Raw genomic sequence first — 21,640 nt, forward strand, 5'->3', positions numbered from 1 at the left:
CCTAAGCCTCCTGGAAATTTGTTCTGCAATTTTGGGTGGTGGTTGTTGCCGCCTAATTCCGCTTTAAGTTTCCTGTCCTGATTTCCCCAGCCGCCGCTCTGCTAACGCCACCTAGTGGAGGAAGAGGGGTGAAGCAACCTGTAATTTTGGATTCTCCCCCCCCCTTTTTGCAAATATTTTCGGTCGTGTCTCTTTAAGACTTTCCGCCGCTGCAGGAAACCGGAAGCAGGCATGCAACGAGGCGAGTTTCTCCTGTCCTCTGCTTTTGTTTCCGTGGCTTGCTCTGCCTGGTTGCGAGAGAATAAGAAATATATATAGCAATGCGGTGTATCGATATCATTTTTGGCGTCTGCTCCTCTCTGCAAACTTTGCAGGTCAGTAAGCAAAGCCGGTTGCCAACATTTTCCCTGGCCCTTGCCTTTTTTCGCATGTAGTTGCTTAGTCGAAAGAATTGTTGTTTAAATTTCCATGCTGGAAAGAGGAGGAAAAGCTTGACTCTACAGCAGTGTTTTTCAACGTTGGCCACTTCAAGCAGTGTGGACTTCAACTCCCAGAATTCCCCAGCCAGCTGGCTGGGGAATTCTGGGAGTTGAAGTCCACACCGCTTAAAGTGGCCAACGTTGAAAAACACTGCTCTAGAGATTAAACTTCTGGTCAGAGCTCATGCATAAAAACTGAGGAAAGGTCTGCCTGTTGTGTTGTGAGAAGCTGGCATTCCTCCTGTGAGTACTGGGACAATTTTTATCTTCAAAGGTAGCTTAGAGACAATTTAAGTAAATCAAGGCTTCAGGAAGACAGAGCTCTGCAGGGGGAAAAAAATATTTCCCCGGGAGTAAAATTCTGGTAGATTGTGACTATATTCATACTAATGTTAAAACCTAATGTTTAGACATTTAACCATTAAAATTTTAATGTTTTAATTAAACAATTTATTAGGTTTAAAACTTAATTGAAAAACTGAAGTTTTTAACCATGGTTTAATGGTAAGGCTAAACCATAATAGGTGGGTGGATGCATAAATCACACAAAGAGATTTAAAATAAGCCTTTCTCTGCCTACACATCCTAGGCAGATGCGTGGACTTCAATTCCCAGAATCCTTAGCTGAGAGTTAGTTGTGCTGGCTGGGGAATTCTGGGAGCTGAAGTCCACACATATGGAGGACAAGAACTATACTTAAAACAAACAGCCTGCATTATTGGCTAGGCTCAGACATCATACTAGACCATGGTGTGTTAATTTGATTTTGGCTTTAGAGTGTTGTATGAAAGCTGTTGCAGCTTTGTAAACCATGGTTTAGAGTTTACCAGGCTGTATAAACCCAGTTACTTGTGGTTTAACTCAATAAACCATAACCAAATGTGAGTCTCTGTGTTATGTCTCTGGAGCCTGACTCTTTTTTTAATTACTTTAATTAAAATACTCCTTGAATTACTTTAATGACACTCTAGGACACTTTGTGCTGCAAAATAACCTTTAAATAGGAGGATTTTAAAACATTAAGGTAAACTGGGGAGACCAGCAGTTAAAATAAAAACCTCATATAATTCGACAGATAAATTCCTATCATTTTTATTGTTATTGTTGGTAGATCTGTTTGCGCTATATTTTGGATTTGGATAGTCCTGCCAAGAGAGGGCAGAAAATGGTTCCTCCTTCATATTGCTCTGCAATGGCTTTAATGAAAATCAGTATTACAGTCAATACTTTTGCCTATAAAATGACAACTGTTCAAATCGGATGCAACACTAAAATCTGCTTAATGCACAGGGGCCTGAATGATCCTCCATTCCTTGAAAAGGCCACGTCCAGTTTTAGGTTTAAACTCACTGGGGGTTTACTGTTAAAGCTTAAAGACGTCAACGGGCTTAAATTATGGTTCTAATAATTACGCCACTGGAGTCCGAGTCCAGCTTCTGCCTTAAAACTATTGTTCTCTTAATTGTGGTTCCCCACTTAAGTGCAGTTTTGTTGTTTGTTTCGATCCATTTAGGTGAATGGCTGTCTCTCAACAGCAACTCTGGGCAGCTAACAAAGTTAAAAGTCCATAAATGATAAAACATAGTCAGTTTGAATATGTAATAGATTCTGAGAATGACCTTGGAAGATGGGGGAAAGAGACACTATCTAGGTCAGCCTTTCTCAACCCTTTAACCCTGGAGGAACCCTTGAAATATTTTTCAGGCCTTGGGGAACCCGTGCACATTCAGGTTCCAGTATAGGCCAGAAGTTACAAAATTATTAGATTCATTTCATAGGTTGGCCTGTATATATGCATTAGCAGTGTTCTTGAACTTAAAATAAAGAAGGAAATTTACCTCTGTTGCCTGAATTTGAAATAATTTTTAAATAAATCGTGATCTCCCAGGGAACCCCTAGTGACCTCTCGCGGAACCCTAGGGTGCCACCGGACCCGGGATGAGAAACCCTGGCCTAGGGAATGATTTGATCAAAGAGGGAGGAGTCCACAACTAAATAACGAGCAGAGGAAGAAACTTAGAAAGGATGTCCCCTAACTGGCTAGGCAGTAAAAAGGGACAGCGGGAGATTGGTAGTTTCAGACTTGCAGGATTCTGTTAATGTAGCCTAACAGTAATGTAGAAGTAGCTCATCTGGTCGTGTTTCCTGTCTGGTTTACCTGGGAGAGCTGAAAAATATGGGAGGGGGTGTTTCTGAATTCGTGGTACAGCCAATCAAATCTAGGCGGCAGGGCCTGGATTTATTTTGGAAGGCCGGAATAGAGAGGAGCCAAAAGTAATCTAAGGGGTTCAATAACTCAATGTGTGTTAGTTCTAAGAATGAGGTGGTAAAACTGGTTCCAAATTCATTCTGTTCTGGTTCTTCTTTAGTGAAAGGAATAGACTGCGGTCACTGGAGGACACGCGCACATGCATACACTCTGTTCCCTTTGGCGTCAGGTCACTGCTGTTGTTTTTGAACTGACTGGAAGAAGAGGAAATGGCAGTGTCTTCCCTGATTTGCTCTGAAACTATAAGCAGGTGAGTGCATCTTTGGAACTTCATCCTTCGAAGAACTAATTAAAAGTGCAACATTATGTTCTGTGCTACCGGTTAGCTTTGCACTGAAATCTGGAAAAGGAGCTCTCCTTCCCTGGAGGTCCGCCATGGAGAATGAAAAGCGAGCGATCAGGAATTAAGTTCCCATATTCTGCATTGCAAATCCTACATTGGACTGTTGGTTGGATTAGATCAGTGTTTTCAACCTTGGCAACTTTAAGATGGGAATTCTGGGAGTTGAAGTCCACCCATCTTAAAGTTGCCAAGGTTGAGAAACACTGAATTAGATGACCACTATGTTCTATTCCAGCTGCATGGTTGAGTTCAGGCTTCGTGTTAAACGTAATCCTGATTCACACATTAAGTTAAGCCAAGCTTCAACAGTTGCTGTGGGCAATAAGTACTATGTGCAGGCTCCAAAAAATAAAAACTAAAAGGACTAAAACCTCACAAGATTGCTGTATCTCATTAGATTTTGGAATTCCCACAGAGGACCTCTTGGGATGCCTGAAATGAGATTGTCAAATCTTCAAAGATTTCTGCCAATTTTTTGACTATCCATTAAAGTTTAATTTTGTGGTTCCACTAGTATCTTTTCAAAGCTTTGCAGGCACCAGATCGCTGACTTCTGTCCAATCTATCATGGCGTTTACTTAGTTTTGCCTCACCGTGCTATATGGACCCAGCCGTTGTGTCTGTAAACATAGCTTATGGTTACATGGTGTCTGAACCCAGTCAGTTGTGGTTTATTCAATAAACCTTGGGTTTGTCTGTGTGTCCCCACCCTCTGACTGTAACAGTTTCAACTCAGCCCTTCCACGTTGTCCTCTTGCCTTCTATTTTCTTCATTCATAGGGTCAGCTCAGTCCTCAACCGAGAGGTGAAGCAATTTGGGAAGAAACACATGTTTGATGGAAACGAGGAAACCAGTTGGAACTCGGACCAGGTGAAGTGTTATAATTTGCATCATACTATTGCCTGGAGCATTCACACACACTTCCTGTGAGCCTTACAGGTAATTTGCAAGCTGAGCCAATATCATCCCTGTAATTCAGTATTTCTCCTATGGTTGCTAATTCTGAAAACCAGTGGAGCGACAACACTCCTGAAGCAGAGGAGGAAAGATGGGCATTAGCTGCCTTTGCAGTGGGCTGAGAGGTTGAGGACAATACTGTGTGTGGTGTCCTCAAGAAATATTTAGCAGATGTCTTCACAGAGAAAGGATGCATTTCACACCAGAAATCCAGATTAAACACCTTACTTGTGGCTGGCTTCATCCTTCCATTAGGCCGTTAAAGCGGCCAACGTATTTTGTGAACTTGGACAGAATGTTCCTCTTCTGCCCTTCTACATTTTACGTTTCTCCTCTTTTTGTCTGAATTTCTCTTAAGCTGATGGTGGTGATGAGGTTGATGTCCTGTTTTTGCTGTATTAGGGGGCCACCCAGTGGCTGACAGTGGGATTTCCTCAGATGGTCCAGGCGTCTCAAATTCAGATTCAGTTCCAGGGTGGGTTTGCGAGCCGAAAATGCATTCTGCAAGGTAAGAAACCAGCTCGCCATTAACAGCTCATCTCTTTGCTCAGTTTTTTTCTATATGAGAGACAGAAGGGCGTGTGTTTGTGGTTGTTTGTTTTAAATATTTAAGTGTATTTAACTGCTATAAAATTTTTAATTTTGTGTTTTATTTAGTATTTCTATATTTTATTTTAATATTTTAGTAAAACAGTATTTTATTTAGTATTTTATTTAATAGGATGCATGCAGTTTTGAACTATCCCTCTTGCTGTGGAAATCTGTATAAAATAGACTTTCTACTAACAAGCTAGGTGTAAATGCTTCATGTGCAGAAGTAATATTTTGATTATTAGCTGCTGGGAGGACAGCAAAATACGGCTTTTATTGTGAGCTTTCTGGCAGAAACCTGGACAGTGTGGGAAACTAGCAAATCAGTCCTTAAAAAACCTAAATGATGCCTCCTCCTGCACATCTCTCTAACTCCTGAGCGTCTTCTCCCACGGTGCAAAGCCTGTTTGGCCCCTTGTTAAGATGAAGACAATGAAGCAAGTTGGAAGATAAGAAGAACACAAGGGGGAAAAAACATAATTTTGACTCTGATAAGAACTCCGTTGGGTTTACTTTGTGGTGTGATGAAGGGAAAAAGTCCCCCCCCCTCCACTGTTCTGTCTTCTCACATTTACCCATGAAGCTTTTTGGAATGGTTCAGGGCCTTACGAATTTGCCTGGGTTACAGACTATAGGGATCCCTTGATAGCTTGCTGCGCTGTGTTGGCTTCGACCCAGATTACCATTCAACTGGTAATGGCTTAAACTCTGCAGTTTTACTAGTTCAGTCTGTAGGAGCATCCAAGACTGATCAGATTTCTTTGGGCGAGTTTGATTTTTTAAACCCCAATGACACGGACAAACTATTTTGGGGAGTTCAGCCAACCCATCACAGCTTATGACATCTAGCAGGAACAGGGTGCTTAGCTGGAACCAGGCAGTGTAAACTCCTCCCCAGAACAAGGAGTGATCCCATCCTCATGGAAGGAAGTGGCAGTGAGACCTCTTCTGAAAATCATCGTTGGACCCAGAAGATCTACCTGACTAGAGGTCAACGGCCAATTTTCTCTTCCTGAACAAAGTGCTTGAGCATGTAGGGCCTGATCAGATCTAGACACTCTTGGATGAAATGGGTTTTCTAAATCCGATTTAGCTAGGATCTGGCACCGAAACCACCTTGGCTGTCCTCTTGGATGAATGCAACATTGATTTTCCTTGATCTCTCAGCAGTATTGGATACTACCAGCCACGCTGTCTTCTGGAGAGGGGGTCTCAGCTAGTGGTGGATAGCTCTGCTCATTCCTGGATGGCCATCTCCTGAGGGTGGACCAGGCAGTTTCTGCTTGAGCCCCTGGTGTTTCCACCATGAAGTTCCCTTATCGTTTAACATCTCCAAGAAACCCCCAAGTGAGACCATTTAGCAATTTAGCATAAAATGCCACCTGCTTCTTAAAGACACCCGGCTGTACTTCTCCTTTCCATGGGATCCAGGTGAGGCAGTCAGACTGTTGAATTGGTGCCTGGCTGTGGTAATGGGCTGGATAAGAGACAAAAGTACTGAAGCTCAATGCAGGTGTGATGGAGTTCGTGTCATTAGATGGCACATCCGCATCCAGGAGTAGAGGTTAACCTGTTCTAGGTGTGGCTGCACTCTTCCTAAAAGGTAAGATTGTGGCTTGTGGGGTGGGCCTAGAGCAGCGTTTTTCAAACTTGGCAACTTTAAGATGTACGGACTTCAAATGCTAGAATTCCCCAGCCAGCAGTGGGGTGCCTGATAACACCTGTCATGAGTAAGGATGGCGAGCAGGGGGCTCCCATCCAGACTGTCAAGCGCATGCGTAGCACTGAGGAATTGGTCAGCCATTCCAAGAGACACAGATCGGGACCGCCTTAACCCTTGGGGTTTATATGTCTGGGTTTCCCCACGCTTCTTCAGTTTGTTAGGATTCCTGTTATGTACTAGCAATAAACATTAGAGACCAGTTCCTTGTCTCAGCGTGTTTCCTGGCTGTTAGGACAACACCAGTGAGAAATGTGTCCCAAATCTTTTCCCAATTGCACACCTTGTTTTCTGTGTTCAAACTTCCAAAGGTGGCCAGAAAGGAGGCAATCTTTCCACCGTTGCTGAATTCTACCCTGAAGATAACAACTCTCTCCAAATATCCTTTACCAACTAATTCAGAACTCCCAAGAGCTGAAATACAAAACTCTGGGCCATCTGCAGCGCTGCAGGGTTTTCTGGTGCGGTTGCCACTGGGTTACCTGTCTTCTTCCTCCTGCATCTCTCCCTGCACCCCCACAACCTTTTCCACCCACGTGCTAGTTCTCCATCCCTCACTGCCACTGCATCTCATCCATCTGGCGTTTCTGCTTTTTCACCGACCCAAACTCGGCCTTTCTCTCCTTCTCCAATAGTAGAGAACAGATAGAGCCCAGGATTGAACGGTTGGGTTTGTGACGTTCTCTGAGCGGATTGTTTTCCTGCAGACGTTTCATCGCCTGCCTGGGCAGCCTCATCGGTGCGAGGGAGAGGGGGGTTTGTGCCTGTTCATATAGAGTAGCTTGTCCTGCTGGCCTTGCTGGGGGTCTGGCTTCTTCCTTGTTATTTCTTGATTTGGGTATTGTCTCTTCCCTGATTATGCATCTGGTGCTGCCTCCTGCTTCTCTGGGTGTTGGCTGCTGGCGAAGATTTCCTTCCTTGGCTTTTGATTATGTCTATAAAGTAGCATATAAGTGCTGTTTATGCATCTGTCATGGCTGTTGATTCCAAGCTTCCAGGAATTCCCTAGTGTTTTGGGATTTGGCTTGATGTAAAATGTCAACCGCTTCCCAGTTGAAATGATGGTTGAATTTATCTGTGTGTTGAGAGATTAGGGAATTTTCATCATTTCTTCTGACTGCCAATTGACGTTTATGGGCACAGTCTGACAATCGGTCTGTCCTACTTAGTGGCAAGTGATATCGATAGTCAGCAAATTCAGTCTCCCAAGCACTGGTGATGTTTCTTTTCTTCTGCTTGGCACTTTCTTCTTTCCAGTCTCCAGTTCCACTTTCCAGGTCCTCAGCATACAGGTAGTCCTCACTTAACAACCATTTGTTTAGTGATGGTTCAGACTTACGAACGTCGCAGTGTCCCCAGTCATGTGATTGCGATTTGGACACTTGGCAACCGGTCCACATGTATGACCATCGCAGCATCCCGTGGTCACGTGATTCACTTATCAACTGCTGCAAAAAGGGCATAAAATCATGTCAGATTTGCTTAACGACTGCTTCGTTTAGCAGTTGAAATTCTGGTCCCAATTGCGGTTGTTAAGTGAGGACTACCTGTATTTTCCTCTCCACCCACCCCCTGCCACTTGAAATGGTTGTGGACGTTCCTTACTGCCTTGCAGATTAGTTACTCGGTAAAGTGAGCCCTTGCTACGGTGCGCACATCACAGACGCATTGCTTTAATAAGAAATAATTTTAGGGATGTCATGTAACCCCTCCATAAAGGATCTTCACCCACAGTTGCATTTAATTTTGGCTGAGTTGGGGATTGGATTTCCACCCACATCCCCACCTGTTCCTTAACTGCTCCTTCCTCTACAGCTTCCCGTTCAAAGCAGAACCACTGGATAGACTGAAAATTACTTTCCAAAACAGCTCAGATTTCTTTGGGAGGATTATCGTCTACCATCTCGACATCCTTGGGCAGAAGCTTTGACAGAGGAGAAAGCAAGAGCTGAAGGATTTGTCAGGGATGGGGATGGCAGACTGAATACCAGCCTGGGACTTCCGCGATGGTGTGAATTGGAATTGGCTGATTTTGAAAGCCAAGCTGCTTTCTGTTGGGCGGTTTGATAGCAAAGGAACTTCCTTCCCATCTCCCCGCTATGGTCACGAGCACTTTGAAGAGCAGGAAAGAAAACAGACGTTTTCCCTCTTTGATGCGCAAACTACGTGTTCCATTAAAAAAAAACCACTACATTTTCCTTGTTGAAAGGCTCTCTGGTTCTGATTTGAACATAGAGGCTGGTATTGCTTATAGATATATAAGGAAGAGTCTTAAATCCTAAGCAACTTGGTATTACCATAAGCTCTTAGGGATCGCAGTCCATCTCATCAAATTTCGTTTATAATATTTCAGATTCTAAGGCTGCCCCGACTCCAAGCCAACCCTGGGTGGAATGCAGTTTAAAACCGTACAATACCAAAAATAAACCCCCAAATAGACAAAGCATTACATAATAGGGATAAACATATCACAACCAGAGCCAACAATATGCATCAGATAGGATATTCCCAGCCTATCCCAGAGCTTTGGGGAAAATCCAAGTTTTTAAAAAAATCTAAAGATTTGCAGGGCTGAGGCAGCCCAAACCTCTGAACTTGGCATCTTTGATATGTGGATCTAACACTGGCTGGGGAATTCTGGGAGTTGAAGTCCACACATCTTAAAGTTGCCAAGATTGAGAAAAACTGCTCTATACCATAAATGGAGGACAGAACTTGTAACACCAATTGTTAGAAATCTTAACTGCCCCTCTGAGCAGGAGTTTATCATTTTTCTCCTAGGGGATCAAACAGTTATTTCCAGTAAGGTTGCTAAATTTTTAACAATAGCCATGGCTTGAAGAAATCATCTGGTGCCTCCCTTACCCTATTAATTGCTTCAGGGTTTTCAATATAAGTTCTATTTTTTTTTTTTTTTTAATATTATTTTATATTTGAAGTATTAGTTAAGAATACAGGTAGTCCTAGCTTAACAACTACTGGAATTTTGGTCGCTAAGCAATGCAGTTGTTAAACAAATTGACCTGGTTTTATGACCATTTTTGTGGCAGTTGTTAAGCGAACCACGTGGTCATTAAGCAAATCACACGGTTCCCCATTGATTTTGCTTGCCGGAAGCCAGTTGGGAAGGTCAAAAATAGTGACCATGGGATGCTGCAACAGTCATAAATGTAAACCTGTTGCCAAGTGCCCGAATCACAATCATGCAATCACGGGTACACTGCGATGGTCATAAGTGTGAGGACTGGACGTAAGTCAGTTTTTTCAGCAACGTGGTAAGTTCAAACCATCACTAAACAAATGTTCATTAAGCAAGGACTGCCTGTAGTTAAAGAGAAGTATGAAACACTGAAAACTCCCTCTAGTAATCCAAAGCAGAGCATCCATTACAAACAGGAAACATTCTAGGCCTGAATAGCAGACTGTGATCCACAAAAGCTGATGCAACCATAAATTGGTCAGAGTGCCACCAGCATCTGCACTGGTTTTTATTTTTAATCGTATGGTGTAGCAGTTCAGTGTTCATTCACTGGTAGTACTGCAAAAGGCAAAAAGGCCTCACTTTCTGACACTGTTACTGCTATTTACAGAGTCTACTGGGTAGTTCTCACTGGATTTGGTACTTCTGACCATCGGATCCTTCCCAAGGATCTAGGAGAGAGAAAGATATAATTGGAATATACGCACTGTTCCCAGCAATGCAATCTTTTTGTAATTGATGAGTTGAGATTTTCTCCTCCTCGTTTCAATTACAACTATAACTTTAAAGCCACTTTACATACTCTTATATAAAGGATGTAAAGGCTAGCCAATCGTTTGGAAGGTCCAGGTTTTACAAAGGCAGGTGGGTGAGGAGCCCGGAATACAGGGAATCGTGGCTTACTGGAAAAAGCTAGTCTCGCTCCCATTTGCCTGGCTGGGTCTCTCTTCCCCGGCCACTTCCCTCAGAGTCCCCAAACTCTTTTCCCACTAGCTGACCCCACCCTTTCCCCCTTGCTGGAAGCTCTTCGCAGCTTTATCGCAGTTCTTTCTAACCAATCCTGCTAAGCGATCCCTTATCAAACACACACACAGGCCAGGAATTAAACTTGCGCTCTTCAGCTTGCAAAGCCCATGATTTGTCTCTGAGCTGTGCCCCCTTCCCAACCAGGACCACCCAAAAGGCCGTGCCCAACGTCTGGGGAACAGTGTCATGGCGAGCTCAGCATCTGACTAGCCTGCTCCCGGGTTGCCAGATGAACCGCTGCCTGAGGACCTGCAGGCAGCTGCTGTCGGTCTCTGAAGGTGCGGAGTCCTGAGCTGCCGCCTCTACCAAATGCAAGGGCTCCCCACGCAGAGAAGAGAGCAGAGCGTCTAAAACTGCTTCTCTCGGGTGTTTGTGTGTGTTTGGTCTGGAACAGGACGAAGAGATACTGATCTAGCAGTGAAATGGTGAGCTTTGCAGGCATGTTGACTGTACAGGTAGTCCTTGCTTAACAACCATTCGTTTAGTGGCAGTTCAGACTTACGACGGTGCTGGGAAAACCAACTTGCGACCAGTCCTCTTATGTCCGTTGCAGTGTCTCTGCAGTCACATGATCAGAATTTGGGCGCTTGGCAACCGGTTCGCATTTATGTCCATTGTAGCGTCTCATGGTCCGCGCTCACCATTTTCGACCTTCCTGGCTGGCTTTTGGCAAGCAAAATCAGTGGGGAACCATGTGATTCACTTAACAACCACATGGTCTGCTTAACAGCCAAGGTGATTCGCTTAACGACTGCCACAAAAAGGTCGTAGAATCGGGTTGGATTCGCTTAATGATTGCTTTGCTTAGCAACCAAAATTCTGGTCCCAATTGAGGTCGTTAAGCAAGGACTACCTGTTCATGCAAGCCTAAATCAGATGCATTCATGAAGAGGAATAAAACGGAATAAAAGGTAAAAACCGGACCTGTAAGATGGCCAGAATACAGCAGCTGACTTGAAAAGGAAGATCACTGAACAAGCCTGCTTTCTTTTTCTTTCTTTCTTTCTTTCTTTCTTTCTTTCTATTTATTTTATTTTATTTTATTTTATTTTATTTTAATTTTATTTTATTTTAATTTTATTTTAATTTTATTTTAATTTTATTTTAATTTTATTTTATTTTATTTTATTTTATTTTATTTATTTCTGTCTGTAAAAAACAAATTCTCTTGAATCTTGTAAAAGCTTTTCGGCCAACTTCGTTTGACCCAACCCTGATTCACACCCAGCAACTGAGGAAACAGCAATTCCTAAGTAGCTGAAGCGTATCATGCTAGAATCCCAGTTTTTCCTCTCTTCTGCACACATGTACCTCCAAGTAGGTTTTTTGTACAACTTGAAGGAAGCTCTGCTAGATAAGAGTTTCCTTTTTCCTTCCATTTGTGGCTTGGCATCCAGGAGAAGTTTCCATGAAGCTCCAGGAGAGGTAAATCAGCAATTCCTTGAGAAAAAGAATTATGTGTGGCATCGGGATGTCCCGGTAACCCACCATGCAAGACGGGTGAGTTTCTCTTGGGAAAACTCGGGTGCTTCTCTCTGTACCCTGTTGTCTTAAAATGCCCAGTTCTGTACCATCTCTGCAGATTCCCACAGAAGGTGCCTGTCTGAACGACCCTTCCATCCACTTCCTTGATTCAGGAGAGAGAACTGAGATGCTCATCACTTGGACCCAAGGTGCTTTTCATCTCTCTCCTTGTTCCGGAATAACTTGAGAATGTGTTTTTCAATCACTTGTTGAACTAGAAAGCAAAGAAGAGTTGTTGTTGTTTGGAAAAGTATCTATAGCCAGCTATCTACTGCAGTGGAGGACAGGTAGTAAGAGTTTTGTGTATATGGGTGTGCCTGCCTTTTCTGAAACTTGACTATTTAATTAATTAATTAATTGTTATCCCGCCTGTATTATTTTTATAAATAACTCAAGGTGGCGAACATGCCTCATACTCCTTCCTCTTCCTATTTTCTCCGCAACAACAACCCTGTGAGGTGAGTTGGACTGAGAGAGAGGGACTGGCCCAAGGTCACCCAGCCGGCTTTTATGCCTAAGGCGGGACTAGAATTCACGGTCTCCTGGTTTCTAGTCCTGCACCTTAACCACTGGACCAAACCAGCTCTCAAGTAATAATATAGTAATTAAATCCTTTCTCTGGATAAATTAATTTTTAAAAACTGATCAATTTTGTGAAATACTGCTTCTAAAATTGTACAACTCCTGCCTTGGAGAGTATGATGAAGTGGAATTGTAGCCACAGATAATGCCTCTATGCTACATCTTGGGATCCAGGTTTGGGGAGGTGGCGATGTCCTTTTTTAAAGGGTGGTCTGACAGGCTGCTACAGAACATGACCCCTGTAAAACTTGAGAACTAGCTTAGAAGGAGAGGGACAGAAAGCAGATTCACATACGGGTAGTCCTTGACTTATGACCATTCATTTAGCGACCGCTCAAAGTTACGACAGTGCTGGAAAAAGCAACTTACAACCAGTCCTCATGTGTACAATCATTGCAGCATCCCTGCAGTCACATGATCAAAATCCAGGTGCTTGGCAACCGGTATGTATTTATAACGGTTGCAGTGTCCCGGGGTCATGTGATCGCCATTTGTGACCTTCCCACCCAGCTTCCAACAAGCAAAGTCAAAGGGGGGAGCCAGATTTGCTTAACGACCACATGATGCACTTAACGGCTGTGGTGGTTCACTTAACGGCTGTGGTGGTTCACTTAACGGTTGTGGCAAAAAAGTCTTACAATCAGACATGACTCACTTAACAACCGCCTTGCTTAGCAATGGAAGTTCCGGTACCAATTGTGGTCGTAAGTTGAGGACTACCTGTAACATACTATATTACACTGGTTTGTCCAAAACCAGACAAAACTTTGTACAGGTTCTTACTCAAATAACATTAATATGGCTTCAGTTGATGCCAATGCTTGCAGGTTGGCACCATCTATAACTGAACAGAGAAAGAACATTCCAGAATTGGGGAAACTGGATAAAAAATACCCCCTTCTAGGTTCCCCCAACAAGCTAGGACCAAGCAACCAGGCTCTTACATGGGGGAGAACTTGCATTCACACTTATCCAGAGCTTAAGCACCAGAAATGCGTAGTAGCTGACTCGCTCTGCTCACAAACACTCTGGCTTGCTTTGACTCTGCCTGGGAAAGTGGCGCTGCCATTTTTTTTTTTTTCCGTGTCAGAAGCACCTACTAAGGTGCTTCTGTATTGAGAGGATTTGTTGGTGATGTCACCATGGCCTGGGGGATGCCCGAGGGGACTCCTTTCATGTCCCTGTTATTTTCCCACTGAAGCGGTACCTATTTATCTACTTGCATTTGCATGCTTTCAAACTGTTAGGTTTCATGGCGCTGCCATGAAAGAATTCCACACGCACCCCCAACTTGCCTTTTTTGTGCCCCAAAGCCACCGCAAGGTCCATCGGAGTATAGCCAGAATCCGCTTCAGTGGTAAGATCGGCGCCACGGGCTGAAACCGTAGAGCAAAACATGGGTGGGTTGCGAGTCCCCGGGCTACCGTAACAAGATAGAACTCACAAATAATTGCAATGCACTACTACATCACAGATTGTGGATTCAGCTGCAGCCAAAATGGGAAGAATTTGGGGGCAACGTAAAAGACTAGGAAAAATATTGCAGCTGAGGCCTACATGGGCTGGAATCGGCTAGTCATGCAGGATTTTGAGGGCGCGATTGCCCCGAACTGACACTCCAGTGTCCTGCCCTTTTAGATGGAATTCAGTCAATGTTTTATAACCCCTAGCATACATGAAAAAAACAAAACAGAGCACTTAAACCCAAAAATAATTTCCGCCACCAAAAGGTTGCCTTTTTTCTCTCTACTGAAAAAAAATTATATATTCTGGGATGGAGGATCAGAAGATCAAGCATAGCATGTATGTATCACTTACCTAGCAAGGCTTCAACGCACTTCACGTGATTGCCCCGTACAGCATAAAGGAGTGGAGTTCCACCATTCTGTAAAGATGATTGAGAAGGTTAACCCACAGTTGTCCCAATTTTGGTGGGCGGGGGGGGGGCGTTGTGAGAAGATCGGTGCAACTTTTGCCTAGGGAAATTTCAGGCTAAAAATCTCACCAATCCTCACTGTTGGCCAGGTGGCAATGGGACTGAGGAGGTCAACATTCAAAGTATCCAATGGGACTTAAATCATTTTGGTTAGGGACAGGGGGAAGCGATCTGAAGTGAGCTATTAGGGATAAGAGACCTCCCCTCTTTCAGCCAAGCTAGTTTGCTCAATAGCTCCCCCAGCCCCAACCCATCATTTTGTCTCCAAAGCTCCAAGGTGGTAAAGCCACCAGCATAGGTCCCTCTCCTTTCTAAATGCCTTTTGACCGCAGGGGTAGAGTGCACCTGCAGTTACAGAATGATTCCCTAGCCTGGTCTGCTCCAGAGGTGTTGGAACAGCTCCCATAATCCCCAGCCAGCATGGCTCAATGGAATGATGGGTACTGGAGTCTGGCCTCTCCAGAAGAAAATAGGGCTCAGCAAGGCAAGATTCAAATCTAAGTGTCAGACTGTATCCAAATCCCCCTTTGGCCACCCAGTTGAACTCAGTTGTAGCCTCTTAGTCATATCTTGCAGGAATGCGGTGAGGATGATTATGGGCAGCTATGTTACGCTCTTGGGGAGAAAGGTGAAGTACAATCAAAATAATTTACAAAACAGTAATATAGGAGGGACTGAAATGCTCGGCCCTTTTGGAATTTAGGGGCTGGAACACAGAGGTGGGATTCATATGACACATCTAATCAGGTCAATTTAAGGCCCCAGTCACTACTGGGGCAAGAGAAGAGCAGTTTTAATCCAAAATAACAGCACAACAATTCTGAGTTAAATTACTATTCCCAATCAGTTACATTATGCTAACCCACTGTTTCTCAACCGTGGCGACTTTAAGATATGTGGACTTCAACTCCCAGAATTCCCCAGCCAGCATGGCTGGCTGGGGAAATCTGGGAGTTGAAGTCCACATATCTTAAAGTCGCCAAGGTTGAGAAACACTGTGCTAACCCAAAACACATTCAACTCTGGTGCAGGGTCCACACTGTTGCCTACTTAATCCTTCAAGAAAAAGAGACAAAGAGGCAGAAATTCAGACAATCACCATCCTGCCCCCAATCTCCCCATTTTAGAGGAGGTTGTTGAAAAGGGGATGGACCTGCAATTACAAGGATCCCAGGAAGAAGCAGACTATCTGAATGTTCTTCCATCCAGGTTCAAACCTGGACAAGACACCAAAACCACTTGATGGCTTTTGTGGATGACCTGTGGTGGGATGGGGTAGAGCTGGTCCTGCTGGACCTCCCAGTGGCTTTTGACACCATCAGTCATGCTATCTTACTGGACCACTTCAGCTCTCTTTCTTCAACGCCACGAACAGTTACCCAGTCATAGGTGTTGATGTCCACATCCTTCTCCAGCAGCAAGGTGACAATCCCCGTGTACCCTCCTGTGCTGGCGAGGGACAAGGCACTCTCCCGCTCCTTTGCAAGGGCGTGGGGGTCTGCACCCTGCAGAGAGTAAGATTAGAGCACTTTCACAACCATGGCCTGAAATGATGGCTCTCCAAGGCCACTGCCCCCATGCAACTTTTCGTACCCATTCCAGCATGCTGCGGACAGTTTCGATCTCTCCGAAAGCCGAGGCCCACATCAGAGGGGTGAATCCTCGCTCATCTGGCTTGTTCAGCAGGTTCTCACCTGTAATAGGGATGAAGTGGGCAGGGGGGCTTGACTGAAATCAAGAGGACCTCCCTGCAGGTTGTGAAGGAGCAGCTCGTTGGGTTTAAAGGCAACCCTTCGCTGAGCTAGGATCCAACTCTTTGTGCAAAACGGTTCTGCCCGATCATTAACAGAGGGAGGCAGCCTGCTTTCCAATCCTCCCTTGGTGCCCATTGGATTTCCTTCTTGTCTGATTTTAAATATTCTTTTAATTAAAAAATAGAAGGGGCTGGCAAAGAAGAGAGCAAAGGAGCAGCAGTAGCATCATATCTATTTGTGGGAATCCGTGGCCCACAAAGATCCCACTGAAGGGGTAACAAACATCCTATGGGGCTACTTTCACATTTTATTTATTTATTTTTCAAATTTCTATAACCACCCATCTCTCCTGAAAAGGGGACATCCTGCTCAACAGATGCTTTGTGACAGATTGTGCCCACCATGACAGCCATTTTATAAAGGGAGAAGCCCCCATAGTCGCCATTTTGTGAATGTGCTCCCCACATACACTCTCAAAATTCCAAACACACCTGTAGCTCCAAAAGACTGCAACACCCCAATCTGATCTCATTGCCATCCTTCCTCCAAAAAAATCAGGCCAACGGGCCCATCCCTTCTGCCTCTAACAACAACCCTGTGAGGGAGATTATATTAGATGACCCAGTGTACAGGAGTCAAAGATGAAAGGACGCTTTGAAGACATCTGTCTTTCTGATCATTGCAGAAATCTTGTGAAAGTTAAAGCATTACTGGGTGAAAGCTCCCCAGGTTGTATTCCTCTAACACAGTGTTTCTTAAAGTGTGGTCCTAGAACTCCTGGGGGTCACCAAGACCCTCTCAGGGGTCCTCAGAATCTAAATTATTTGCCAGCCTATGTTGAAAAATAATGCAGTATTAAAATCCCATCAAACAATCATGAGAAGCTGTAGAAGCAGCAAATGCGTCAATTTTAATTTTTAATATGGTAAATGTAACCCATACAAACAAAAGGTCTTTTGGGGTCCTCCATAATTTTTAAAAGTGAGAAGGGTCCTGAGAGAAAAAAATTTAAGAAATACTGCACAATGTTTCTCAACCTGAGCAACTTTAAGATGTGTGGATTTCAACTCCCAGAATTCCCTAGCCAGGAGACTGGAGGATTCTGGGAGTTGAAGTCCACAGATCTTAAAGTTGCTCAGATTGAAAAATACTACTCCAGCAGAAGAGCGAGAAGCTGAGAAACATCATGGCTCACCTCTTCGGAGGCTTTCTTTTAACAAGATCAGTTCACCCTGAGCTGCAAGCTGGTGAATGGACAGAGCTGGAAGTAAAAAGAAAAGACAATGATCAAGACAGCTTTGGCTTAAGGGCGGTTTAAAATTTTTAATAAATTAATAAGATTGAAATGTTCCATATAACGCAACTTTGAATATCTTTTAACAATCTACCACAGCATTTCTCAACCTTGGCAACTTTAAGATGTCTGGACTTCAACTCCCAGAATTCCCCATGGTAATTCCCAGAATTACCATGCTGGCTGGGGAATTCTGGGAGTTGAAGTCCAGACATCTTAAAGTTGCCAAGGTTGAGAAACTTTGATCTAGCACATTTCAGATTTACTGAGGTATAGAGTCGCTAATTCAAATAAGTTTTATATCGTGTCATTTTATTCTGATTTCAGTGGGTGGGGAAGGAGCTAAGTGCTTGAGTTCTATGTTTTTAAACCTGTAGAAATCTTATTCATCCCTTTAGCAAAACATACATTATCTTGACAGACACAAGGGGCAGAAACTTAAAGAACAATGACCACAAAAGCTAGATTATAAGGAATCTGAATTTTCCATCCAGTATATTTTACAGCAGGTATTTTGTTATGAAGGGAGTGCAGACTGGGTCTGTTTCTCTTGGAAGGTTCAAATCCATCCATATAAATTGATTTGGACCTAATCTTTAAATCAGACCTGATTTGAATCATTCAAATGCAAAACACAACTGAATTTGTGAATCACTCATGTTTGAACTGATGAATCAGTTCAATGCATCAGATATTGACACAGGCCTAAAGGATTTTCAGAACAAGGAAGAACATGTTCTTTTTTTCAAGGAACTCGTTTTCTTGAATAGAAACAAATACAGTAGTGTGTAAGTGGAGGAGGATGAAAGCTGCAACTTAAAGTTACAAAACAAGTTTTTAATTCAATCTTTAATTTTTGAATTTTATTCAGTTGGATTTACAGCAGTGGAATCCTGCCCTGACAAGGGGTTGGGCTAGGTGATCTCCAAGACCCCTTCCAGCCCTTACATTCTGTGATTTTGGAGCTTCATCGTGATGAGCTGCCTTGCTTTATATGTATGTACTTGCATGGACTGTGACCTACCCTGAGTTTTATGAACAAGTATGAAGATATAGAGCACTGTTTCTCAGCCTTGGCAACTTTAAGATGTGTGGACTTCAACTCCCACAATTCCCCAGCCAGTTGAAGCTCACACATCTTAAAGTTGCCAAGCTTGAGAAACACTGATACAGAGTTTGTAATAAATAAAACTTTTCCCATTGTTTCTGAGATAAAATATTTAAACGCCTTTTTGCCCATCAGGCTTCCCCATCAATGGGTCTTTCCCCTCTATGCTGAATTTTGACAGCCGAATATGGTCCAGCTGCTGGAAACACTCCCTAAAAGAGAGTTCTTTTGTGTCACAGTAAAAACTCACTATCCAAAGTAGCTGGCAAGGCAGACACCTCATTGCCACGTTGACGGTTTGTCAGGGTGGTGGAATGCTTCAGGATTCCCCCATCTGCATTTTGAGAAATAAAGAGAGGGAGAGAATCTTCACCGTTTATTGAATTAACCACAATTAGCTAGATTCACATGGCTTGCTAAGCTGTAGCCTTGCTTTAGAAGCCCAGCTGAGTTCAAGCAAGATACACCCTATGGCAGGAGTGTCCACAGGATGTGGTCAAAAAAGTCAAAATGGCCACCACAGTGCAATTGTAGCTTTGCCCATTTGCAGGTTACACAATTGTGGCAGCCATCTTAACTTTTTTGACTACCCCCTGTGAACACCCCTGCCTTAAGGCAAATCTACTGTAGAGAAAGAAAAAGGAGAAAGAGAAGGGGTTGCATTAATACAATTTTTGTTAAGAACTAGCTTTTTCTTCCAGACATGTCCTCCAATCTTTTGTACAATTCATACTGGACATATTTACTCCAGAGGTTGGAGAAGATTCAGCAAAAGAACTGTTCTTGGGCCCTTTGATAGAAGGCAAGCACAGAAACTTTCCAGCAGGGTAGAATCTGCTTTCCTCATTTCTTTCCCACCTTCCACATCCCTAGTGCTTTACTCAGCCTGAAAGGACAGGTGTCTGCAACTGAAGAAGGGAAAAAGCTGAGAAAAGAAAGGAAGGCTGGAGTCATAATTATATCAAACTTAATTGAGAGCTAGTGGTCACATTCCTGCTCGAAGAGGCTCTACAGCAGTATTTTTCTAACTTGGCAACTTTAAGTTGTGGGGACTTCAACTCCCAGAATTCTCCAGCCAGCAAGAATTCTGGGAGTTGAAGTCCACACATCTTAAAGTTGCCAAGTTTGAAAAACATTGCTCCACAGTCCGTTGACAGAAGGGTGACAAGAGAAGACAGTAATGGAAGCAGGGATAATGCAAAGAGATCGTATTTAATGTCAGCATGGATGATTTGGCTCTGCTCTAATACAGACAAACATCGATGTTCTTTGTTCAGTGGTACATCTGCCTTGGTTGGGACCCAGAAGTAATCTAGGTGGGACCCCAGTCAGTCAGTCAAACTTTAATGAAGTCCCTATCGTAGAAGTTAATTATAAAAACAGAACGTGTATAAACGTATCTATGTCCTACCTAGGAAAAGTAGGCTTTTATTTTCTATCATGGGAGACTGGATTCTGAGTTAGTTTATTTATTAGATTTATATGGCCACCCAATTCATAAGAGCAACTCTGGGTGACATATAATTAAAAAAACATGAAAAGAAAATAAAGTACAATGCAAAATTATATACCTTCAGAACATAAAGAATAGCAGGTTACCGGGGTTATGGAAATAATAATAACAGAAGAAATGGAGGCCAACCAACAGATCTCGTTCAAAGCTCTTACATTCTGCACAGGCTCATTCCACAATTCTTTGATAGAATAGTTCAATAGGGTATTATTTTATGATTTCCTCATTTTAAATTACCCTATCATTTAAAATGGAAGAATAACCTAAAATATAATAACCTAAAATATAACAAGTTCAGCATCATCACCCTAAAGAATCGAATTTAGACATTGCATGGATTTTCTTGCACAAAACTGGTCTGCATTTGATTGATTGATGAAACTCGAGGCCATCCCAATCTGCCACAATTGTTACAAATTATTTCAATTTATTTCTGCTAGTTTTGCAAGTCCCAGGGACAGGGCTCACATTTAGCACACCCAAGAATTGTAAAATGTTTCCTATTGAGTTAAATGAGGTCTATTTTTAAATGTGTAGAGCACTGCAGTTTAAATTAAAGACACAGTACAGTATTCCACTACCCATCACCTACATAATTCCTATCTTAACTTGGATTCATAAGAACGAGAAACTTCCATTTTTAGTGTGAAATAAAAGCAGAGATTTTAGAAGCTGAATTCTACTGATGATATCCTATCATATCCAATCTCTCTTCCCAACTCCCCCCATTCAAGAGCTGAGCTTTCCAAACTTACCATTTACATCATCAACTTCTGAATAGGGATATAATTGCAGGTTTATTATTGTGTCATCGTCGTCGTCGTCGTCATCTTTCCTGCTGCTAGCAGAAACTTCAGGATCCCTCTGGGAGGTGGCTTGGATCATTTTTGTACTGCAACGTTGTTCTTGTGTCTGCTGGGTTGTCGACACGCTGAAAGTGCAGCGATACGGTGAATGAGATTGGCTTGCTCAGAGGCTTGGTGGGGGCAGCATACCAGGCAGGGTAGAAACCCAGTTAGCTAATGGATGAAGGAAGGCATAAAATAGAGACGAGCTACTAATTAGCAATGGCCAAAGAGAACGCAGTGAAGCGTTCCAAACAGGAGTAAGCTACCTGAACAGGAGAACTCGGTTTGAAGACGCCATTCTTAACTCACCCCTCTCTTCTCGATACTTCCTGAAACCGGTTTTAGGATGGATGGCGAACGATCAAAACATGATCGTCCGCAACCCCAGCCTCGATGGGAAGAAATGATAGCAAATAGTCCCTAATTGCGTTCGCGCCTCTGCTGCACTTCGATGTAAAGTGAAAATAACTTTCTCTTCCCAAAATGCATCTGAAGCTCTGGTTATTTTTAAAAGCACCTGGCGGGTTGGCCCTTTAAAGGTTCCTGTGAATTTACGGAAGAAGTCTTACTTTATGAATGAGCCGACGGAATTTGCCCCACCCATCCGACCGCTCCGCCTATTATGTGCCAGGAGGGGGCAGAGCTGCTTTCCCCTGAATGTTTAGTCTTAAAGGGCCCGCTCTTCTGTTGATTTCTAAACCCAGATCAAAGGAAC

At 43.3% G+C, this 21,640-nt stretch overlaps 2 protein-coding genes across 2 annotated transcripts; one reads left to right on the forward strand and one right to left on the reverse strand.

The window, feature by feature from the left end:
• Positions 1 to 267: 267 nt before the first annotated feature.
• Positions 268 to 8,455, forward strand: NR2C2AP (nuclear receptor 2C2 associated protein). Its single transcript, XM_063290809.1, has 6 exons — positions 268 to 374; positions 2,849 to 2,998; positions 3,872 to 3,962; positions 4,452 to 4,557; positions 6,672 to 6,739; positions 8,174 to 8,455. The coding sequence occupies exons 2-6, from the start codon at positions 2,958 to 2,960 to the stop codon at positions 8,288 to 8,290; spliced, it is 423 nt and encodes a 140-aa protein (XP_063146879.1). The 5' UTR covers positions 268 to 374; positions 2,849 to 2,957; the 3' UTR covers positions 8,291 to 8,455.
• A 3,053-nt stretch (positions 8,456 to 11,508) lies between these two features.
• RFXANK (regulatory factor X associated ankyrin containing protein) lies at positions 11,509 to 21,233 on the reverse strand. Its single transcript, XM_063290810.1, has 8 exons — positions 20,833 to 21,233; positions 18,815 to 18,898; positions 17,358 to 17,423; positions 16,002 to 16,102; positions 15,788 to 15,913; positions 14,291 to 14,357; positions 13,768 to 13,848; positions 11,509 to 12,104 (listed from the first exon to the last, which is right to left on the reverse strand). The coding sequence occupies exons 1-8, from the start codon at positions 20,960 to 20,962 to the stop codon at positions 12,025 to 12,027; spliced, it is 735 nt and encodes a 244-aa protein (XP_063146880.1). The 5' UTR covers positions 20,963 to 21,233; the 3' UTR covers positions 11,509 to 12,024.
• Between the last annotated feature and the right edge of the window lie 407 nt (positions 21,234 to 21,640).

Source organism: Candoia aspera, chromosome 1, assembly GCF_035149785.1.
Source record: "Candoia aspera isolate rCanAsp1 chromosome 1, rCanAsp1.hap2, whole genome shotgun sequence".
Classification (NCBI taxonomy): Eukaryota; Metazoa; Chordata; class Lepidosauria; order Squamata; family Boidae; genus Candoia; species Candoia aspera.